This window comes from Melanostigma gelatinosum, assembly GCF_949748355.1.
Source record: "Melanostigma gelatinosum genome assembly, chromosome: 14".
Classification (NCBI taxonomy): Eukaryota; Metazoa; Chordata; class Actinopteri; order Perciformes; family Zoarcidae; genus Melanostigma; species Melanostigma gelatinosum.
In genome coordinates this window covers 13559246-13577024 of record NC_136647.1, presented here as the reverse complement: position 1 = coordinate 13577024, position 17779 = coordinate 13559246, and the positions used below count along the sequence as shown (strand labels likewise).

The window sequence follows — 17779 nt, the reverse complement described above, 5'->3', positions numbered from 1 at the left end:
TACACAGGTGTATTGAATAAAAAAAATGAAATAATGATGGCTGCATTCCACTGCACTTTTTTGCAGTTAAGACAGTCAAAGTGTCTGCCCAGAAAAACGTCTATTGTTTTATCTTTTACTTATTCAATACTGTTAAACATTTTTTTTTAGCATCAAGAGCACATTGCTGCAAGACAGACTGCTAACCTCTCTGAATGTGCCGGCCTTCTGGTGGTTTAGAGGTAAAAACATGGGGCCTAATTAAAGTGTAAGCTGTGCATGTTGAGTAAATGTTGTGCTGTTTATGTAAAACGGATCCAAAAATTAAGAGCAACCTTAATTCCCATAAATAAAACGTGTTTTCACAGAACACATGGCACCATCTGATATTCATAGGCCTTCATAACTCCACAACCTGGCTTTATTCAGTATCAATAGAATTTCTGAGTCATACAACAAATAATCGGTATAGACAGTAAGCAGTTAAATCATCTGACATAACCAAAACAAATTAAGTGCACCAAGTGTTTGAAAAGCAGTGTGGTTATCAGGCTTACAGAATGTCAGGCTCACGATGAAATACCAAACGTTTTAGTCAATGCACCCAACAGCCGTCTGCATTTCATTTTATGTCATGTTGACGCGGTTGCTCCTGTGGTGGCAATCAAAACGGCATTAAAGGAAGGTGAAACAATTCATGTGTGCACATTCATTTTAACTTAAGGAGAATCACTTAATGATATGACATTTACAGGAATAAAACAGGTATCATAAACTACCCACCTCAGCACCAGAAACAATGAAGACCAGTTCTCCAACTATCTGATTGTCAACATTTCTTTTGTGCTTTTTTTTTTTTTTTTTTTGCAGGAGGGTCGTAGCTACAAGTTAAATAATGATAACATCTGACACATGTAAAAATATTTCTGTGGTACAAGTCTTTGTCATCTATTTCTTGTCACAGTGTGTGAGGAAGGCAGCAGATCACAAAGTCGTCAACGCCCCCCGCCTGCGGAGGAGCCACAGACAGTGACATCTTCTCATGGCATAAAACCTGATTCATCATCAACCATCAAGAAAAGTCCACATATCTCGTAGCACCCCGACATTTCGGGGGCGAAGAAGTGGAACGTTGAGGGAAAACGCGACTGCCGCCCGATCTGTAGCTCATTTTCGCCGTGATCTCTCAACACAAACTGTATTTTCTCATTCCTGAGCAGTGTGTCTGAATACATTTGCAAACATTGTTTTGCATGATGTCTTTGACGGAAGCCAGACGTGTTTTTGTTTTGTGTGTGTGGTTTTGTTTTTTGGAAGTTGGGCTGGAATTTACAGCAGAAGGGTGGGTTGAAAATAAATATTTTTTCAGCAGTTCAGGGCTGCCAAAAGACAGAGAGCCAGATAGCAAATCCTTCAGTCCTGCATTAGCATTTCCCTCCAGTTGAAACTGTGATTGGGTCCATGTGTCAGAGGCAAGATGGGCGGGTCGACCAGCTGCCACACCCCGGTCTCTCCCAATTCTTCACAGGCGCAAAAGCCCAAGTAAGGAATCTGTGCACAGACAAGATGGATGTGCATGTTATCATAGAAAAAGAGGACAGGATGGAAATGAAAGAGGCATTGAACACTAAAGCAGCAAACTGACCTTTCGGACCACTTGGACAAAGTCCTTGGAGCTTTGGGGACTGAGGCCTTGTATTTGGCGAGTGCAAGCCTCCAGGGAGGAAGCATGGGCCACAATCAGGACCGTGTTACCTGTGTGAAAGAGGTAGAGAACACGGAACCAGGTTCCACCGACACCGTTAGCTTTCTATCCTGGCTATGGGCACTCAGTAGTCCATAATATGCAGCTTTAAATGTTCTTTGACTCATGTCCTTTTCAGATAGAGATTGGGGACATTGTCCAAATCAAACATTTGGATTCAGAAGGCCAGCGAGCTAAGAACAAAGTGCTTGTTGTGCCGCCCTATTGTGTGTAGAGTCAGGGATATGTTATCTGTGTAGAAAAGCAAAGCAGGAGCCTGTTTCATGCAAATCCGTATGATTGTTTAGTTTTGATTGCATTGGCTCATGCTCCATGTACCGTACAGCCACCGGAGGTTTAATTTAGAGCAGGAAAACAAGAAGCATTAAAATATGATCATCTCTAAAAAAGAAAAGCTGGCATTGCAGCCTGGGAATGTTGCCAACATTTGGTGCTTATTAAAGTTCTTATTCATTTCCCTGGATACATGCTTTAAACACCACTTTACCCAGGGTTTTGCCCTCCGCCAGGATCTCTCGGGTTACTTGGAAGCTCCTGCTGATGTAGGTGTCATAAGACTCTGACACCGCCAACTTACTAATGGGAAAATGAGGTCTAGGGACAAAACAATAGAAAGAAAAGATTTTAGTAAATTGCAGCCTCACAGATGAAAGCTTGCGGATGCTGTGGCGCTGGTGTTGCTGTGTACCTGTATGTTGTGTCCACACTCAGGTTAGCAGCAGCCAGCTCAGCCGGGGGGATCCAGACGGGTAAACATGTGCCTGAAACCCACTTGGTCCATTCAAACAATCCAGGCTCCACGCGGATTTTTGTCTTTCCCTCCAGCTGGAGACCTGAAAACAGAGTGAAGCGCAGAGAGAAACTGTAGAAGAAGAAGACGATAAGATATCTCTGCATCTACTCTGGCGTGTCATTTTTTCTCGCTCAATACATCTTCACATGAAACGTGAGACTTGGTGCAGTAACGGTAATTGTGTTGGTGCCCGAACATGAAATTACTCGGAAGTTTCAAGGTTTCGACAAAGACAGAAAGTATTTCTAAAAAGAAAACATTGATTAGGTGTTTTGCTGTGTTCAAAGAAAGTAAGCGGTGGGAAAAATCAGTTAGTTAAACCTATTTCTCATCTGTTTTGTTTCCCAATGATGCCTCTCGGTACCACAGAGATTTGAGGAAGCTTGATGTAACTACACACATCCTACTGAGATCCGAGCCAAACCGAAGGTTTCATATCCAAAAAACCAACACGAATAAGACTCCAATGTCATCATGTAGCGGTAACCTTTTGAAACGTATGCATATTGCGTAACGTGCCAGCGGAGGAACCCGAATAGACGCTGTGTAACTGGTGCGTGTGGTGCTGACGAGGTCCTACCCTGCAGGATGTGCTGAGCCGTCTGGACGCAGCGAAGTGAAGGAGAGCAGTAAACAAAGTCTACTGTTGTGTGGCTTTCCGACAGGGCTTCACCTGAAGTGGACCAAAACACAGTGCGATACTATTTCAAGGCCTTTTAATCTTCATGTAAACATAATCTCGACTGTGTTTAACAATCTTTAAAAACCGGAAATGCATATGAAAATGTACTGACCGACAAGACGGGCCTGGGTGGAGCCAAACACAGTAATTGGACAATCCTTATCATAATCCCGGTGACCTCCGCTTCTAGCTGGCAGGCTGGATGGCATGTTGAGATTAGAGCGAATGTATCGGCCTACGCGAACACAAATGAGAATCTTACAGAAGAAGGAAATACTCTTCTCAAAAGGTGTCTAGTGTAAGTCTACAGTCTTAAAAAAAAAAAGTCATTGATCTCCGGTCCATGCAAACCTTTAGAGTCGAAGCACTGAGTGATCCAGTGTTTCCCAAACACCACATCCATCCTCTCCCCATGGCGACACACAAACAGTCTCATCTTGGACAGGGACGACTGACTGGTCGGCCTCGACACCTGAGATAAAGATTCACTTTAAATCTTGACGCGTTGTAGAGAGTTTCACAGCATTAAAAACACCCGGCATTGTTAGTTTTAACACGCTCAGTGAGGTTCATGAGGTTCTCTTTCACTGCAGCATGCAGCCCGATGATGCATTTGTTCTTCTGCAAGCCAGAGGGAAAAGTCACGTACCTGCATGGGAGGACAGAGGCCGGTGAGGCCGGGAGGAGCCATGAAACTGTCAAGCAGACTGTCACTCAGCTGTCCGTCAAATAGTAACCCAGCCACGGTGCTGCCAGAGTTCGACGGAGAGGCACAGGTGAGCATCGAGTGAGACCTGAGGATCAGACACACACACACACAGAGACTTTAAAAAACTCCTGTAGACATACAGCTTACATTATGAGACCATAGAGAAAAGCAGGAATAAACAAAAGTAGGGCACAGTTAGAAGTCAGGGAGTAAAAGTGTGTTTGGAAACATCAAAGAGTCGAGAAGCAGGCCAAGAAGATGATTCATTTTCTTTTCTTTACCTTTAATCCTTCCATTCAGCTGAGAAACATCCACTTATTTGTGTACTTTTCCGCTTAAACTGAAGAGATTTTTGTGGATTGTCAGTTTGAGATGACACCCACTGATGTCTTTGTGAAGCGGTTGCAAAAAAGGAGCCTTTGTGGTTTTGACGGGCAATCAGTGATAACCTGCTACTTCTGTTGTTGTACTATCCATGCTCCTTAAAGATCAGGATGTTTTTTTTTAACTCAAGAAACATGGCGATGGATACGTGGCGTTTCACTGTCCTTACCCATGGACGACCCAGGTGTCGGACTCATCGGCGCGGTTGACGTAGTTCTCGGGCAGCAGGCCCGACAGCCCCGTGGCCAGCGAGGTGCCGTACACCCAGCCCTCACTGGCACTGCTCTGCTCCACCGGAGACATGAAGATGAAGTCTCCGGGCATCAGCTCGAGCTCGTCGTCGTTCTGAGGCACATACGGGTACATGACTTGCAGCGTCTACAGGGGGCAGATGGTTAACGGCCATCAGACGAAAGGCACTGTGGAATCAACGTGCGTCTTTCTGTTCAGGAATAATTGTGATTGGAGCAACGCTTCTTTCCCTTAACGTCAGAAATATCAAACTGGAGCAAGTCAAACCTCATGATTCGCGAACCGAATATCCCGTGAGAAGAGCACAGCCAGCCAGTCGCAGCCTGAAGACACATCCACCGTTTTGGCCAACTTTTCCAGGACTGGAAGGTGACTGGTTTGGAAGTGGTATGCCAAAGTGACATGAAGCTGTTTCTTGTGGGGCTCGACATGGACATCTGGACGCAGGACAAAGAGAGACATGTGCTCAGCAAATGTATTACGTGTATACGTATACTCGGGACAATCGTAAAATGTTTTCCATTCTGTGGCGGTTCTCCACCAACAGAAAAATGGAAATGTATCATCTGTCGACACTGCTCGCATCAGCAGCATCAGCAGCATCAGTCTTGAACAGGTTTGGGAACAATTACCACGTAAACTGCGTCTACAAAGATCGTTTACTGTGATTCCCATCAAACAGACGAAGGGGAGTCTCAAACCTGCTTTAGCTGTTGCTTCAGTTGCAAAATCGGACGCCAAACTCTTCAGCACCTCCGCCATCTGCTCCTCCACGAAGAGGCCGATGAAGGTGGAGGAGGTGTAGAGCTCCAGCGGGAGGGGCATGGGTATGCGACCCTTCCACTTGGCCACGGTGGTCTGGAGGGCCTCGGTCAAAGCCTCCACCTTATCGTCGGCACACTGAGACGACAACACAAAAACAGAAAGGTCACCGAATGTGTAACGGCTGTGAAACAGACCAGAGCATCGATGCGCCACTGACCATGAAGAACTGGCAGAGGGTGATGTGGGGGAAGATGTTGTGTGCCTTGTTCTTGCCACAGGAGAGGCGGGACTGCTGCCAGAAGTGCGAGAGCTGCTGGAGCAGCGGCCCACTGGGTCGCATGTACAACACATACTCTCTGGGCAGGGGGTCGTCCAGGAACGGGTCGTCCACGTGGGAGAAGAGCCTGGAGCGAACAAGCGGGACAGTGAGCGGGAGAGAGGGCGGCTGACGTCCAGCAGAGGGCGATACAGTTGTAATAGCGCAGTGACGCTTCAGTGGGTCAGTAGATGGTGATATTTACCGTTACAAGGGGTTTCTGGTTTGCATTGTGCATTAAGAACTGGGGCAGAGCATGGGAGTAAAAGTGTGTGTTGGCCTCACCAGTCACAAGCTGCCTGGACGTTTTTCCCTCCTGTCGAAACCAGAGCTTTCAAACTGCAGAGAGAGAGAGAGGAGAGAGAGAGAGAGAGAGAGAGAGAGAGAGAGAGAGAGAGAGAGAGAGAGAGAGAGAGAGAGAGAGAGATGGAGATCAAAGCACAGTCACAAAATCAATAGTTTCTCTTCCGGACCGTGTTTATTAGGAGGAGATTGCTGTGCTTCCACGTGACGATGAGCAAAGAGCAAACATCCCGAGAGAGCAGCAAAGTCATAATTCATACCAGAGTTTCATGAAACTGCATCGATGCTGATTTTAAAACACATTCTTTGCCACGAAAATATCAGAGAAATATCACAATTCCGGTTGGAAGTGATTCCGTAGATGATTAAATCGCGAGCACTGTGTGTTACGGGGGGGGGGGGGGGGGGGACAGCAGAAACCCGCTCACAGTCTCGGTTAACAATTCATTTCTGCAGCAGCAAAATGTCAGAATATTAAGACACCGTAAATCAAGAAAAACACGGTAATGCTTCGTGTTTTGATGTAGTCCTACTACGCGATTCATCCGTGTCTTCTGAAACAAGAGCCGATTGCGTGATTACTCTTGAGTGCTCAAAATCTAATTAGTGTCTTTTTATAAAACCTCTGAAGGGATTCACTGATTCCAGCAGCTTTCTTCAGTTCCGAGAGGAACAACAGTGTCTGGATGAGACATATTTACAGCACTTACAGCCTCACCTGCAAAGATTTGGCACACATTGGCAAAAACCTTCCACTTAATAATCCTAAATTAGTCTATGTATCTATAATAATGATGAAGTGAGAGTTGGTGGGAACTGAAAGTAACTTTTACAGACAGTGAGGTGTCTGTTCCTTCATTTGAAAGCTTCTCAATGCAATGCAGATATAAGTGAAAAAACACCTCGTATCAAAGATGCATCTTTTGATACTTTATCTTTGTCGATTTCCTTTCCAACAGTTTGGATCCCTGACAAGAAACTAAAGTAAGCTATTTGACGTTCGACGTTGCAGATGGCTCATTTCGCTATTGAGCAACAGGAAATGCATTTTGAGCAACCGCACACTGTAGCCGCAGCATCTGACCTTTAAGACTCGACCACATGCCATGAGATCCCATCTCCTTTCAGCTGAAGTTCTTACTGCGTTATGTGGAACAAAACCTCCACAAGCAAGTCTTATTTAAAAGGGTAACACTAATTGCACTAATCGTCACTGTCCTAGTAAACGTAAAAGACAATCTACAACTATTAAAGTAAAAGGAACGAGCAGAAAGTGCACTTTTCTGTACCGTCGTAGAGCCTCTGTTTTGACTTCCCAGCACCATAAAGACGTGTTGCAGCTTCTCTGTGTGTGCCGACGTTGGCAGCGTTCGCTGTGCCACTCCAGCGCTGAAATTCGATGAGCTATTTTTAAATTTGCCCTACTGAGAGGGTCCTAGATACGGAAAAAGTCCCCGAACCCTGGGGCATGCGTGTGCCCTGACTACAGCGACGTGACAGATGGCTCCCACAGAGCTACCGCTCGAACATGCACACGCAAATAAATGCAGGGCGAAGATTATTTAAAGACAGAAACGCACAGACAAAACTTGGATAAAAGCCTCCAGTTCGTTTACGTCATCGGGCCTTCGACTGTTCGCTAGAACATTGGATTACAGCATTGTACCGGATTGATCCATTTTTTATTCCTGCAGTATAAACCAGCACGTAGAAGGCTTAACACAGCGGCCTTATTCAGAGGTTCCACCTGGTGCTGTGCGGAGGAGGAAAAGAAGGAGATTTCTTTTCCCCAGAAAGCATGATGGGATTACAAGCAGATGTGACTGAGACATCGCAAAATCCAATCTGGGGGAGAACATTGGATTGCTTGCTTCTCATCTCGGTGTTATTTTTATGAGAGGGAACTCTTGAGACATGAAATAATGGAAAAGGTCTCACGCTCACAGAGAGGTTTACTTCACTTTAATCGGCTTTTTGGGCGGCTGGAATTACTGGAGACCCCGTCACAGGCATAAATGATATAATACATTATCAAGCAGGAGATAAAGTGTGGTGTTGCTTGCCTTTTTTTTTTACTCATTGATTCAAAATGTAATGCAGGAGGCTGGAGGGTTCAGCTTCAGAACTGTAAATGGATTATATGGCTTGGAGTATTGTAGTCAAGACCACCTTTAGGGAGACCAGGTCACGACCAAGACCAGAGAGTAGCGACCAAGATTTTGGAGGGTTGAGACCAAGTCGAGATCAAGACCAAGGCAGGGCACGACCAATATCCCTCTTCATGTATACGTGTGTTACGCTTCAACACAGTTTTAGACGCACAAAAATTGTCTGTCAAACCATTCTAAGACCATAAAAATGATAAACAAATATTTTATTTATTCTCGGCTATTGGGGACCTTCCCTAGCTCCACTACTCTCCACACATCATTGCCCCTGCTGGCCTTCATGCTGCATGGGGGACATTGTGGCGGTGCACCTGGCAAACACTGCATACAAAGAGTCGTCCTTTTCACACGGAATGTTAAGAATAACATGTGTTGGGATTATTCGGTGCCAATTCTATTTTGTTTCCACTCCTTGAGGCAAAAAGAAAGCGGGACGTCGACATCTGCCACAGCCGTGTGTTCCACCGTCCTCGACAGCTGCAGCTGACCCGGAGGCCTCTTCTTTGCGCTTAGCAAGAACCGAGTTATTTATAAACTGCATTTCCTGTTCACAGCTAGACAAAGACAATGAAAAGGTTTGAGAGTGCTCGGGAGAGAAGTCACTCTGGATTTGGTTCGGCTTCATATCAGCTGTACTGTTTGCATGAATTACAGCGACCGGGCTAGATAACAGCTTTCACTTCATCTGCCCAGTCACCACTGTTAAAGGCCATATTGGAAACGGGCTTTCGTGTTTTCGGTTCCTGTTTCCACATTTAACTCCACTACAGATACAAATGTGTTGGCTGCCTGTCTGCTTGAACAGCATAAATAAACAGCGTTTCTGGTTTCTCATATATGTAAACATGCTTTGGACTGTTTATGACAGCTGGCCTTTTCTTTGCTAAACTTGGATGTCTTGGATGAAAGTTAGCGCTTTAAATCAGGCATCACGCACACTTCTCATGGTCTCCCGTGAGTGTGAGCACTTCGGGTTCCTGTAAACATTGTGTTTGAAGTTATTGCGCCAGGAATGAATCTCGTACATTTCATAGCTAGGAATTAGCCAAGAAGGAAAAAAGAAATCAGAAATGAAAGCCAAAAGTAACAAGCATCTAGAGCTGCCGTTAACGAAAACCATGTCACCCTCTCGCAACATATACACACACACACACACACACAGCTACATACTCCCAAGGGCCCCTCCCCGACTCAGCTCTATGGGCGAAACAACACTTCCTGTTTACAAGCCCACGGCGAACACTCACGACTAAAGCCACTTATCGCTCTGAGAGCACTGCGGCTGCCCAAATGGCGCCCATGAAAGGCGCCATTTTGTTAAATGTACAAGGAGTGCATTTCCCCAAAAGTCCACCTCCCTGGGATGTTTGGGACCCTTGTTCTGTGCTAACAAAATGTCATTTAAATTTTAAAAAAATGACTAAATTCTAAATTTAAACATCCTATATTTACAATGCCACTTGTTCACATGTTTCTTTGAACAAATAATACATGTAGGAAGTAGAAACGATGCTGTCCTGACCGTCCCAGGGAGTGCAGACACACTTTGGACTCCTGTGCTAGCTACCAGCAAAACAGCTAAAACTAGCATCTACTGATACAAAAAATAAGCTTTCCTTTTATATGTGACATAATTCAAAAACAGTGTGGTAGAAGAAACACAACAAAAGAGCCAAAAATGCACTTGAAAGAGAATGAAATAAGAGGAATGGTCAGAAGGCTGAAGGTGAAGCGGGTGAGCATGGGGAATGGCGTCGGCACAGTTGCTTTCTCACTTGTTGAAAGGATTGGTCCCGACTGACCCCGCTCTCCTTGGTATATGTTAGAGCAGTTACTCACGGCCACCATTAATTAGCAATAATGAAGTTAGAGTAAATGTTAAAAGGAATAGCTTGACATGTGGGAGATACGTGTATATGTGCTTTGTTGCGAGAACTTAGATGAGAAGATTGATGTCACTCTTCAGGTCGGTGTATTAACATAAAGACTAGAAACAGAGGAAGAAATCATCTCCAACGCTCAAGTTATTAACAAGTTGAATCTTGTTTGTTTAATTCGTACACAACCTGAAATTCTAAAACTAGTTTTAGTTGCTTAGATACCTTTAGAGGAGTTAGCAGGATCAGAGGCAGGCTAGCTGTCTGCCCATTGCACTACATTAAGCTAACAAGCAGCTAGCAGCTAACTTTGTATTTACCAGACAAACATGAGAGTGCATCAATCCTCTGAACCAACTCTTGTCAAGAAAGGGAATAAGAGTATTTCACACACTGTGAAACCATACCAATAAGTGTGGGAGTGAGTGGTGGTCATTTTGTTTGAGTGTCTTGGTAGCACAACATTTTGTTTCAGGTCACAAACACACACACACACACGCACACACACACTCACAAAAGCCTTTGTTTCAAGCCGACAGGGCAACGCTTTCAGCACCACGTCTTTAACAAAGCTAGCTGTGTGCAGCCTGTGTCTGGAACCGCTGCTCCTCGTCTCACTTCATTATTTCTGCAGAAGAGAGCTGAGAAGTCCACAGGAGCAGACAAGAGCAAGTCGGAGATTGACACCAATAAATGAACCGTGTGAGCGTCTGTGTGACTTCAGGACGTGAACAATATTCCTCGCTATATGTGTCCATCAAGCTTATCAGGTTGAACAAAGGATTATTATGAAGCTTCTCTGCTCAACCAATGATTAAGTGTGTTGTTGTAGCATGAGTGCTATTTTTAGCTCCGCACAAGTGACGTCAGCGAAACAAAGTCAAAGTGCACAAAGCGAATGTTTCACTCAGAATACATGAGGCACGGTGCCAAAATAGTGATGCATCACACGGCACTCTTCGAAAGTCCCGGGGTGTGTCATATGAAGCTAACAGCGTATGATTGAGCCGTGCTTTGTAGGCATGTGGAGGCCTTAAAAAAAAAAGAAAAATAACACTTTTGACACCCAAATCATTCTTCATTTTGATTAAACATGGTCAATTTGATTTCTGTCAAACATATAAAAAAGGTATACGGTTTGCAATCTTCAGGCCTTTTTCAAATGAGAAGAACTTTGATGACTCAGTCAGTGCACCGAACTCATTTTCCGATCTGCAAGTGACATGTGAATCTCCTTTTTGAGCCGCCCTTAAACCACCGTCTCAACAGAGCGCTCAGTGAAGGTCACAAGCCACTTCCGGAAATGGGCGACTTCCTCTTGGCTGTCTCTCGAGCACAAGCTTCGAGTTTGTTCTTGCGAGCCGCACGCGCAGGCATCAAAGTGTCACATGTACGCACACGTTATGTGTATAATTATTATCATGTGGCGCCCTTGTATGAACTAAACAAGGTTTCCACGTGATGCTTTTTTTTCGTTTTGCATGTTGGATGAAAGCGGAGTGAGACGTGTAGTTGTCACATTTAAGGCAGAAGTTATGAAAGTGGTATCGATGGGAGAAAAGTCTGCACGCACACAGACTTCCTCTTTCACACGGAAAAGACTTCTCAGAAGGGTGGAAATTTACCATACGTGATGTTATCCAAGCTAGACGTACAGCTCAGTAACCACAGTGGCTTTGAAGTCTTCACTCGAGAAGCACGATGAAACAGACAATAAGCTTGTCAGGCACTAAAGACAACCTGTATGAAATAAGCACTGTATAGAAGCGACCTCAAAAGTATCATTAAATTATACAACACAGAGCCGTCCTTTAGGTTTTTGTCATTGTTTTATAAACTGAAGCTCACTATCAACCAAGATGAGGGTGCATAATCTTAAAGTGAGTGTCCTTTTGCATAGATAAAATCTATTTAGCATTTTCTTAAACAATTCATTTCCGAGTAAATATCATAGCAGCAAATGAATTTATGACGTGTCATTCTAGTTCTCTTCAAATGTACCAGTGAGTAAAGATGTGTTGACAATTGCAAGCAGAAATGTAAAAATCACTTAAACGAGTGAATATTTGTCCGGCACGGTTGTGTTTTAGTGTCAAATGTCATCAGGCTTAGTCAGTCCAACAGGCCCCCGTCATAGGATCAGACGAGTGCAGAAACCATGTGTCAGTTATTCAATGATCCAATCAGCAGAAGACTCAAGTCTGCTCTTCTCCGATGTGAGGATTTGCTGCTTTTCTCTATTTTCTGCCACAGTAAAGTGAATATCTTTGAGTTTTGGACTGTTGGTCGGACAAAACAATTAGAAAGTGTCAAAGTGGACTCTTAGAAGTTGTGAGGGGCATCTTCAAAATGTTCAAAATGTATTTAAATAACCAAACAAGTTGAATTGAATTGAAAAATAACCAACAGATGAACCTGTATTTACTGTGATGGAGTTGCCCCATGCAACGGTGGAAACACAGAAGGGGGGGCCATAGTGCTGCTCAGGCTTTCTGACCAAAGTATAGCAGTTGAATTTTCCACACACAGGCGTCACTGTGACAACATCTGTGATCGGTCTCAATGATCACATGACATTGCCTGACAGGAAACTTCTCTGGTTCTATGCCTCCTTCTAGATCTGGTTAATAGCAGACGGAGTCGATGTTCTGTTACATTTTGGTCATCAACTTCCTGTTTCCATTATTCCTCTGTGTAACAAAACAAAGCTTTAACAGATGATTATACACAAATCTGTATCCTGAACTTATTCATTTCAAGGTGTGTGACTCCAGTATGCCCCGTTATTTTGGCCACAAGTACGACATTTAACACTGCACACACACATATCATAGTGTGTGTGTCTCGTTTGGAAGACAGGGATGACTCGTACTTTAAATCAAGGTGAATGAGGAATGACAAAGCGAGGACCTTTTGGTTTTGAATCATACAATCAAATAAATGACACTTGGTAGGTAATTTTTGGGATAATTCCTGCTTAAAGATTCAATCTAAAATAGAAATAAACAAATAAATGATTCAATATTTGTATTGTATTTACAGCATGTTGAGAGATTGAACTGCAGTGCTTTATTTCACAGGTCTGTATTTGTTAATTGAGGTGGGAGGAAAGCGAAAAAGGCCAAAGCAACTCATTGTCCAACCAAAATTGATGTCTTTTGTCCAATCCCAGCGTTGTATAACTAAACAAAAGCAAAAAATAAACACAATGAAACTCTGTGCGTCTGTCAGGCTCTCAGTCGGCGCCATCAGAACGGGGAGAGAGACCACTGTCCATCCAGCTCCTATCTGATTACAATAGCCAATTCCTGAATGACTCAGCAGAAAATTCCCCCAAAGGGATTAGAGGGGCTGTTTCTATGTGTGTGTGTGTGTGTGATTCATGCTCCCCACTGGTTTAAACTAACTCCTCAAACACATTGAAGCCCTTGTTCCCTAAAGCTATGACTGATAACTGATTTTCCGATTATTCCTTCTTCTCCTCTCGGGCCTGATAGCAAAAACATGCAAGTCAGCTGTTTATTTTGAAGTTTTCCTGTCTTGTGTCTGGTTCGGTGGCTGAACCAACGAGTATAACGTGACAATCTGGATTGGCGTCGCAGTTCTTCTTTACAGGACAGAGTTCTGCCGGGTGTTGAACACTTTTTATGGGACCAAAATATATCTGTAGAACTGAGTATCCGAATCTGTCAAGTACTGAGAGCTGGCATTGAATGTCTGGCCAAAGCTGTACTTTACCAATTCATTGATTATATTGACAAAATGTAAAAACATGGGGGCGGCGCAGCGAGCTATAAACACAACACTGACACACATTGTGCCTTATTATTTGGAAGGTTTTTTTTCCACCTGGTGAGTGTCCCACATTCCCTCCTTGAGGCTCTGTCAGCTTGTAAATAATAGTTGCTGACTCCGTCTGTCTGCTTTTTGTTAATGTCCACTGGGTTTATCAGCTGCTGGAAACAGGTTTGATGAAAGCAGTGTATCGGCCCATCGTGACACCACGAACGACACTGAGTGAGTTTGCAAACTGACCATCAGTAAGCTCGTCAGCTCAGAGAACGTCATTTTTTATCACTTTCTTTTTAACGAAATGCTGTGCGATGGCAAACAAAGTATAAGTAAGTAAACAGAACAGTTTAGGGATAATATAGAGAGAGCTAGCCAGCTAGCAAGGTATTGTGTCTGTGCTAATATTGACAACCCCTACCCATATGTCACTTAATTCTGTGTATCAACTGCTGTGCTTTAAGCTCCAGGTAGAAACCGACACGCCAAACTTAAACACCCCAGGGTAAACATCACGTAAACATCACGCAGCCTCACCCGTGTTGCATTACCTGCCGATCTGTACTTTCATCTTCACTATCATCTCCTTGTTTCTGTGTCTCCACTGACATCACAGCAGACAGGCTCGAAGGTAATGACGCTGACTTATTCTGCTTCATTAGAATTTTATACCTTTGATCAAAGTGATCATCAGTAACAGATGCGAGTCTGCAGACATATAACCAGCCACAGCCACTCGTATAGTCTGCAGTGGTTCATTAGGCAGGAGGAGAGAGAGCTGCAGTCTGGAGAGCGATGGAAGCCAGTTCTGCAGGAGACATAAAAGGCTTAATTTCGGAGATGCTGTATCTGTCTGAAGAAAGAAAGACTGCTCGATACTTTTGGCGTACTGAGCAAAACTCAGATAAGAGCCAACAGTCATTCCATGAATGTTGGTCTCTTGTTTTATAACGCTGGGAGACCGTTTTACATCCTACAATTCACACACTGAAACAAGTAACAGATCTGGGGGTTAATCGCGGAGCTCTGAGGTTACCGCCGCAGCTGACAGAGACTCAAAGTGAACTATTTATTTTTGCGACATGGGACACAATTTCGCGGCACGCTGCACACACAGAAAGGCTTTTGTGCGAGATGGGGCTGCTCAAATCATCGGGCTGGATGTATAACGTGTCACTGACTACACAAACTATGAGAAAGGACATTATGATTATAGATCATGCGATTAGATAAGAGTTCACGCGGTGAAAGGAGGCCGAGATGTAAAAACTGAGCCGTGCAGAACGTCTCAGTGTCCGTGGCCATACGTAGCATATCGAAGGATATATTTAGGTGTAAAAGGATTCAAGCTGGTGTCAAACAGGTTGAGTTACCAGGACGGAAATGGGTTTTACAAAGCATACTTTACAACATAAAGTTGCGTGCTGTACGTCTATAAAGTTACCCTCCCTTTCATTGACAATGCAGCACTTCCACATTTCTATATATTTTCTGGGTTCTGGTTTTAAAAGAGAAAGGCTTCTGTTGACGTGTGGTCTTAAATATTAAGACTTCATACCAAATACTGCTTAAAACTCTCATGAAATTCTTAGAAACAATCTGCTACATTCCTCCAGTGTCAACCAAACACTTCAGCATACGTTGAAGATCTATAAAGGGTTACACTGCGCTGATGCTTGAGCCCACAAACCTTAGTAGCAAGCAGACGACACATTGCCACTTTCTAATACAATGACATCATCCATAAACTACATTCACAAGCCAACGGTGCTTGTTTCCTGGCAACTCTTCTCTCAAGGATGAATGAGAAGAAGATGCAGGAATGCCCACAGGATCAGCTTTCCATTGAAAAATACGGAGCGCTGGCGAGAGAAAAGTGTGAGTCAGAAAACACTGAGCATCTCTCGTGTTCTTCTTCTGTGGTGGGAAATATGTCCAAAAAAACAAACCATAGACACCCACAGACACACACGTACCAGTGATGCTGTGTTTCTGTTGCATTGGTTGGTGGAAAGTACAGTCATGATACTGGAGCAAATGTATTACGTACTTATTATCAAGAAGTACTTCATGTTAATTTGAGTATTTTCAGAGGTATGTTTTACTGTTACTGGTAGACTACATTTATTTGCAGGTACAGGTAACTTTGCACATAATAAGTATATAAAATATGATGCATTGTAACACAGTACATTGAACTACATGACTCTATAAAACGGTTCCAACTTCACTACGTACTGCACAACATTAAAACACATTGAATCGTATTGCACAACCCTGTAGAGAGGAACATGCATATATATGGCTGTGGAATCCAGAGCGAAAAACTACAGTTTAATTAAAAGGGGTCATTTCCCCCCCCCCCCCAAATAGGCTGTGCCATGTATTAACAGCATTACATAGCACAGCAGACACGTCTCCTTTCGGCTGCAGAGATGCTTCAGATCAGCTGATTATGATACTGAAACACGCAGAGAGACAGAAAAGGAGGCATGCAACTTTGGCGAGAGAGGGATACTGCTGGGAAGCCTGATTTAACCTCGGTATAATAGCGCGCGCGCGCGTGTGTGTATGTATGTATGTGTGTGTATGTATGTGTATATATGTATGTGTGTGTATATATGTATGTGTGTATATGTGTGTGTGTCTTGGGACAGTGCAGCTGTGTACTCACGCCCTGGTCTTGGGGAAGCCCATGGACAGCAGCACGTCCAGAGCGGACCCATGTTTGACGGTGCTTGGCCGGCTCTGCCGCTGCCTCCGCGGCGTCACTTTGGCATACAGTTCCTCTTTAGCTGCCATAACTCACAGCTCCATCGGTATGGCAGGTCCTCGGCTCCTCTGGTGTATTTTCATTTGTTAAAAAAATAAAAAATAAAAAAGAAGGATGGAAGCGGTGGACTATTTAAACGAGGGTGGTTTGAGTGAGGCGGAAGTATGTAGAAAACACCAAACCTTCCGAGGAAAGGAGCATTTATCTGGGTTTGACTAACGCTCTGAGCTAGATCGAGCTTCCTCCTGACGGCTCGCACATAAAGTCAAAACCATCAGCAGGCGGGTCAGCCATGGGAAGTCACTTCTGCCCTCTCAGCCGTGCCCCCGATTCACAGTCCCCGACCGAGGTGAACATGTCTGGTTCTTTGCGCGCCCCCTCGAACACAATCAATTGAATCAAATAAAAAAAACAGATGCTGTATGAGCTTATTTTTCCACGCGATGTCTTATTTATGAATGGGTCCTGAGTGGGCGGATGTTCAGCCTGTAAAATGTTGCGGCTGCGCGGCCCCTTTTAGTTAAAGAGGCAGTACACAGATTTATGAGAGGACCGGAAGTCTCTCTGTGTGTGTGTTTTTAAGGCGGAATATGGATTAAACTGAGAGTAACACACACTATTCTCGGTTGGACGCGCTGTTGTTGCACAAGTGCGCTGAAATCATATTTGGTCGAGGCAGTAAGTTGAAAAGCATCGAGGTAGGGCTGGATGGTGGAAAAAGTTGGTCACACTTCCTGTCTGGGGAAAGTGGGTGTTGGTACGCTACGCATGCGCAGTGCACAGGAAAGAGTAGCAACGCCATCCTCAGTTGCCACAGCAACTTAAGGGCGTCAAACTTTGTAAACGTCACTATATTACATTTTTACATAAAAAAAAATAAAGCTTTGTTTTGATTTCGCATCGACTTAGATTGCCTATTCAGTTGAATATGCATTTTATTTTGAAAATGTGTGGCAGAACCTGGCCTTGCCCATAACTTATTGTAGTAAACTGTCCAATCTTTGCGTTTACAGTTTCATATGAGCTGGGCACAAGTAAAATAGGAAGCCTTATATTATATATTACATTTTTATTTTGAAAGTTGTCTGCATTGACATCGTGGACTAGAATAACTTTACGTTATTTTCCCTTAACTGATAACGTTGTTGTGGGTCATATAAGTGTCTAATTGTATTATGGAAATATTGCACACAAATAATGCATTTACAGCCAATTCAAATGTGC

General features: G+C 43.9%; 1 protein-coding gene across 2 annotated transcripts; it reads right to left on the bottom strand.

Annotated features, from left to right (window-relative positions):
• Positions 1-363: 363 nt before the first annotated feature.
• ubash3ba (ubiquitin associated and SH3 domain containing Ba) lies at positions 364-16992 on the bottom strand. 2 transcript variants are annotated; one of them, XM_079282908.1, is made up of 14 exons: positions 16457-16992; positions 5931-5984; positions 5547-5733; positions 5266-5464; positions 4832-5001; positions 4482-4690; positions 3869-4013; positions 3571-3691; positions 3332-3454; positions 3118-3210; positions 2433-2577; positions 2232-2338; positions 1625-1734; positions 364-1530 (listed from the first exon to the last, which is right to left on the bottom strand). In XM_079282908.1, the coding sequence occupies exons 1-14, from the start codon at positions 16582-16584 to the stop codon at positions 1393-1395; spliced, it is 1929 nt and encodes a 642-aa protein (XP_079139034.1). In that variant the 5' UTR covers positions 16585-16992; the 3' UTR covers positions 364-1392. The 2 variants fall into 2 exon arrangements, with proteins under 2 accessions (XP_079139034.1, XP_079139035.1); XM_079282909.1 differs by having other exon boundaries at positions 4482-4657.
• Between the last annotated feature and the right edge of the window lie 787 nt (positions 16993-17779).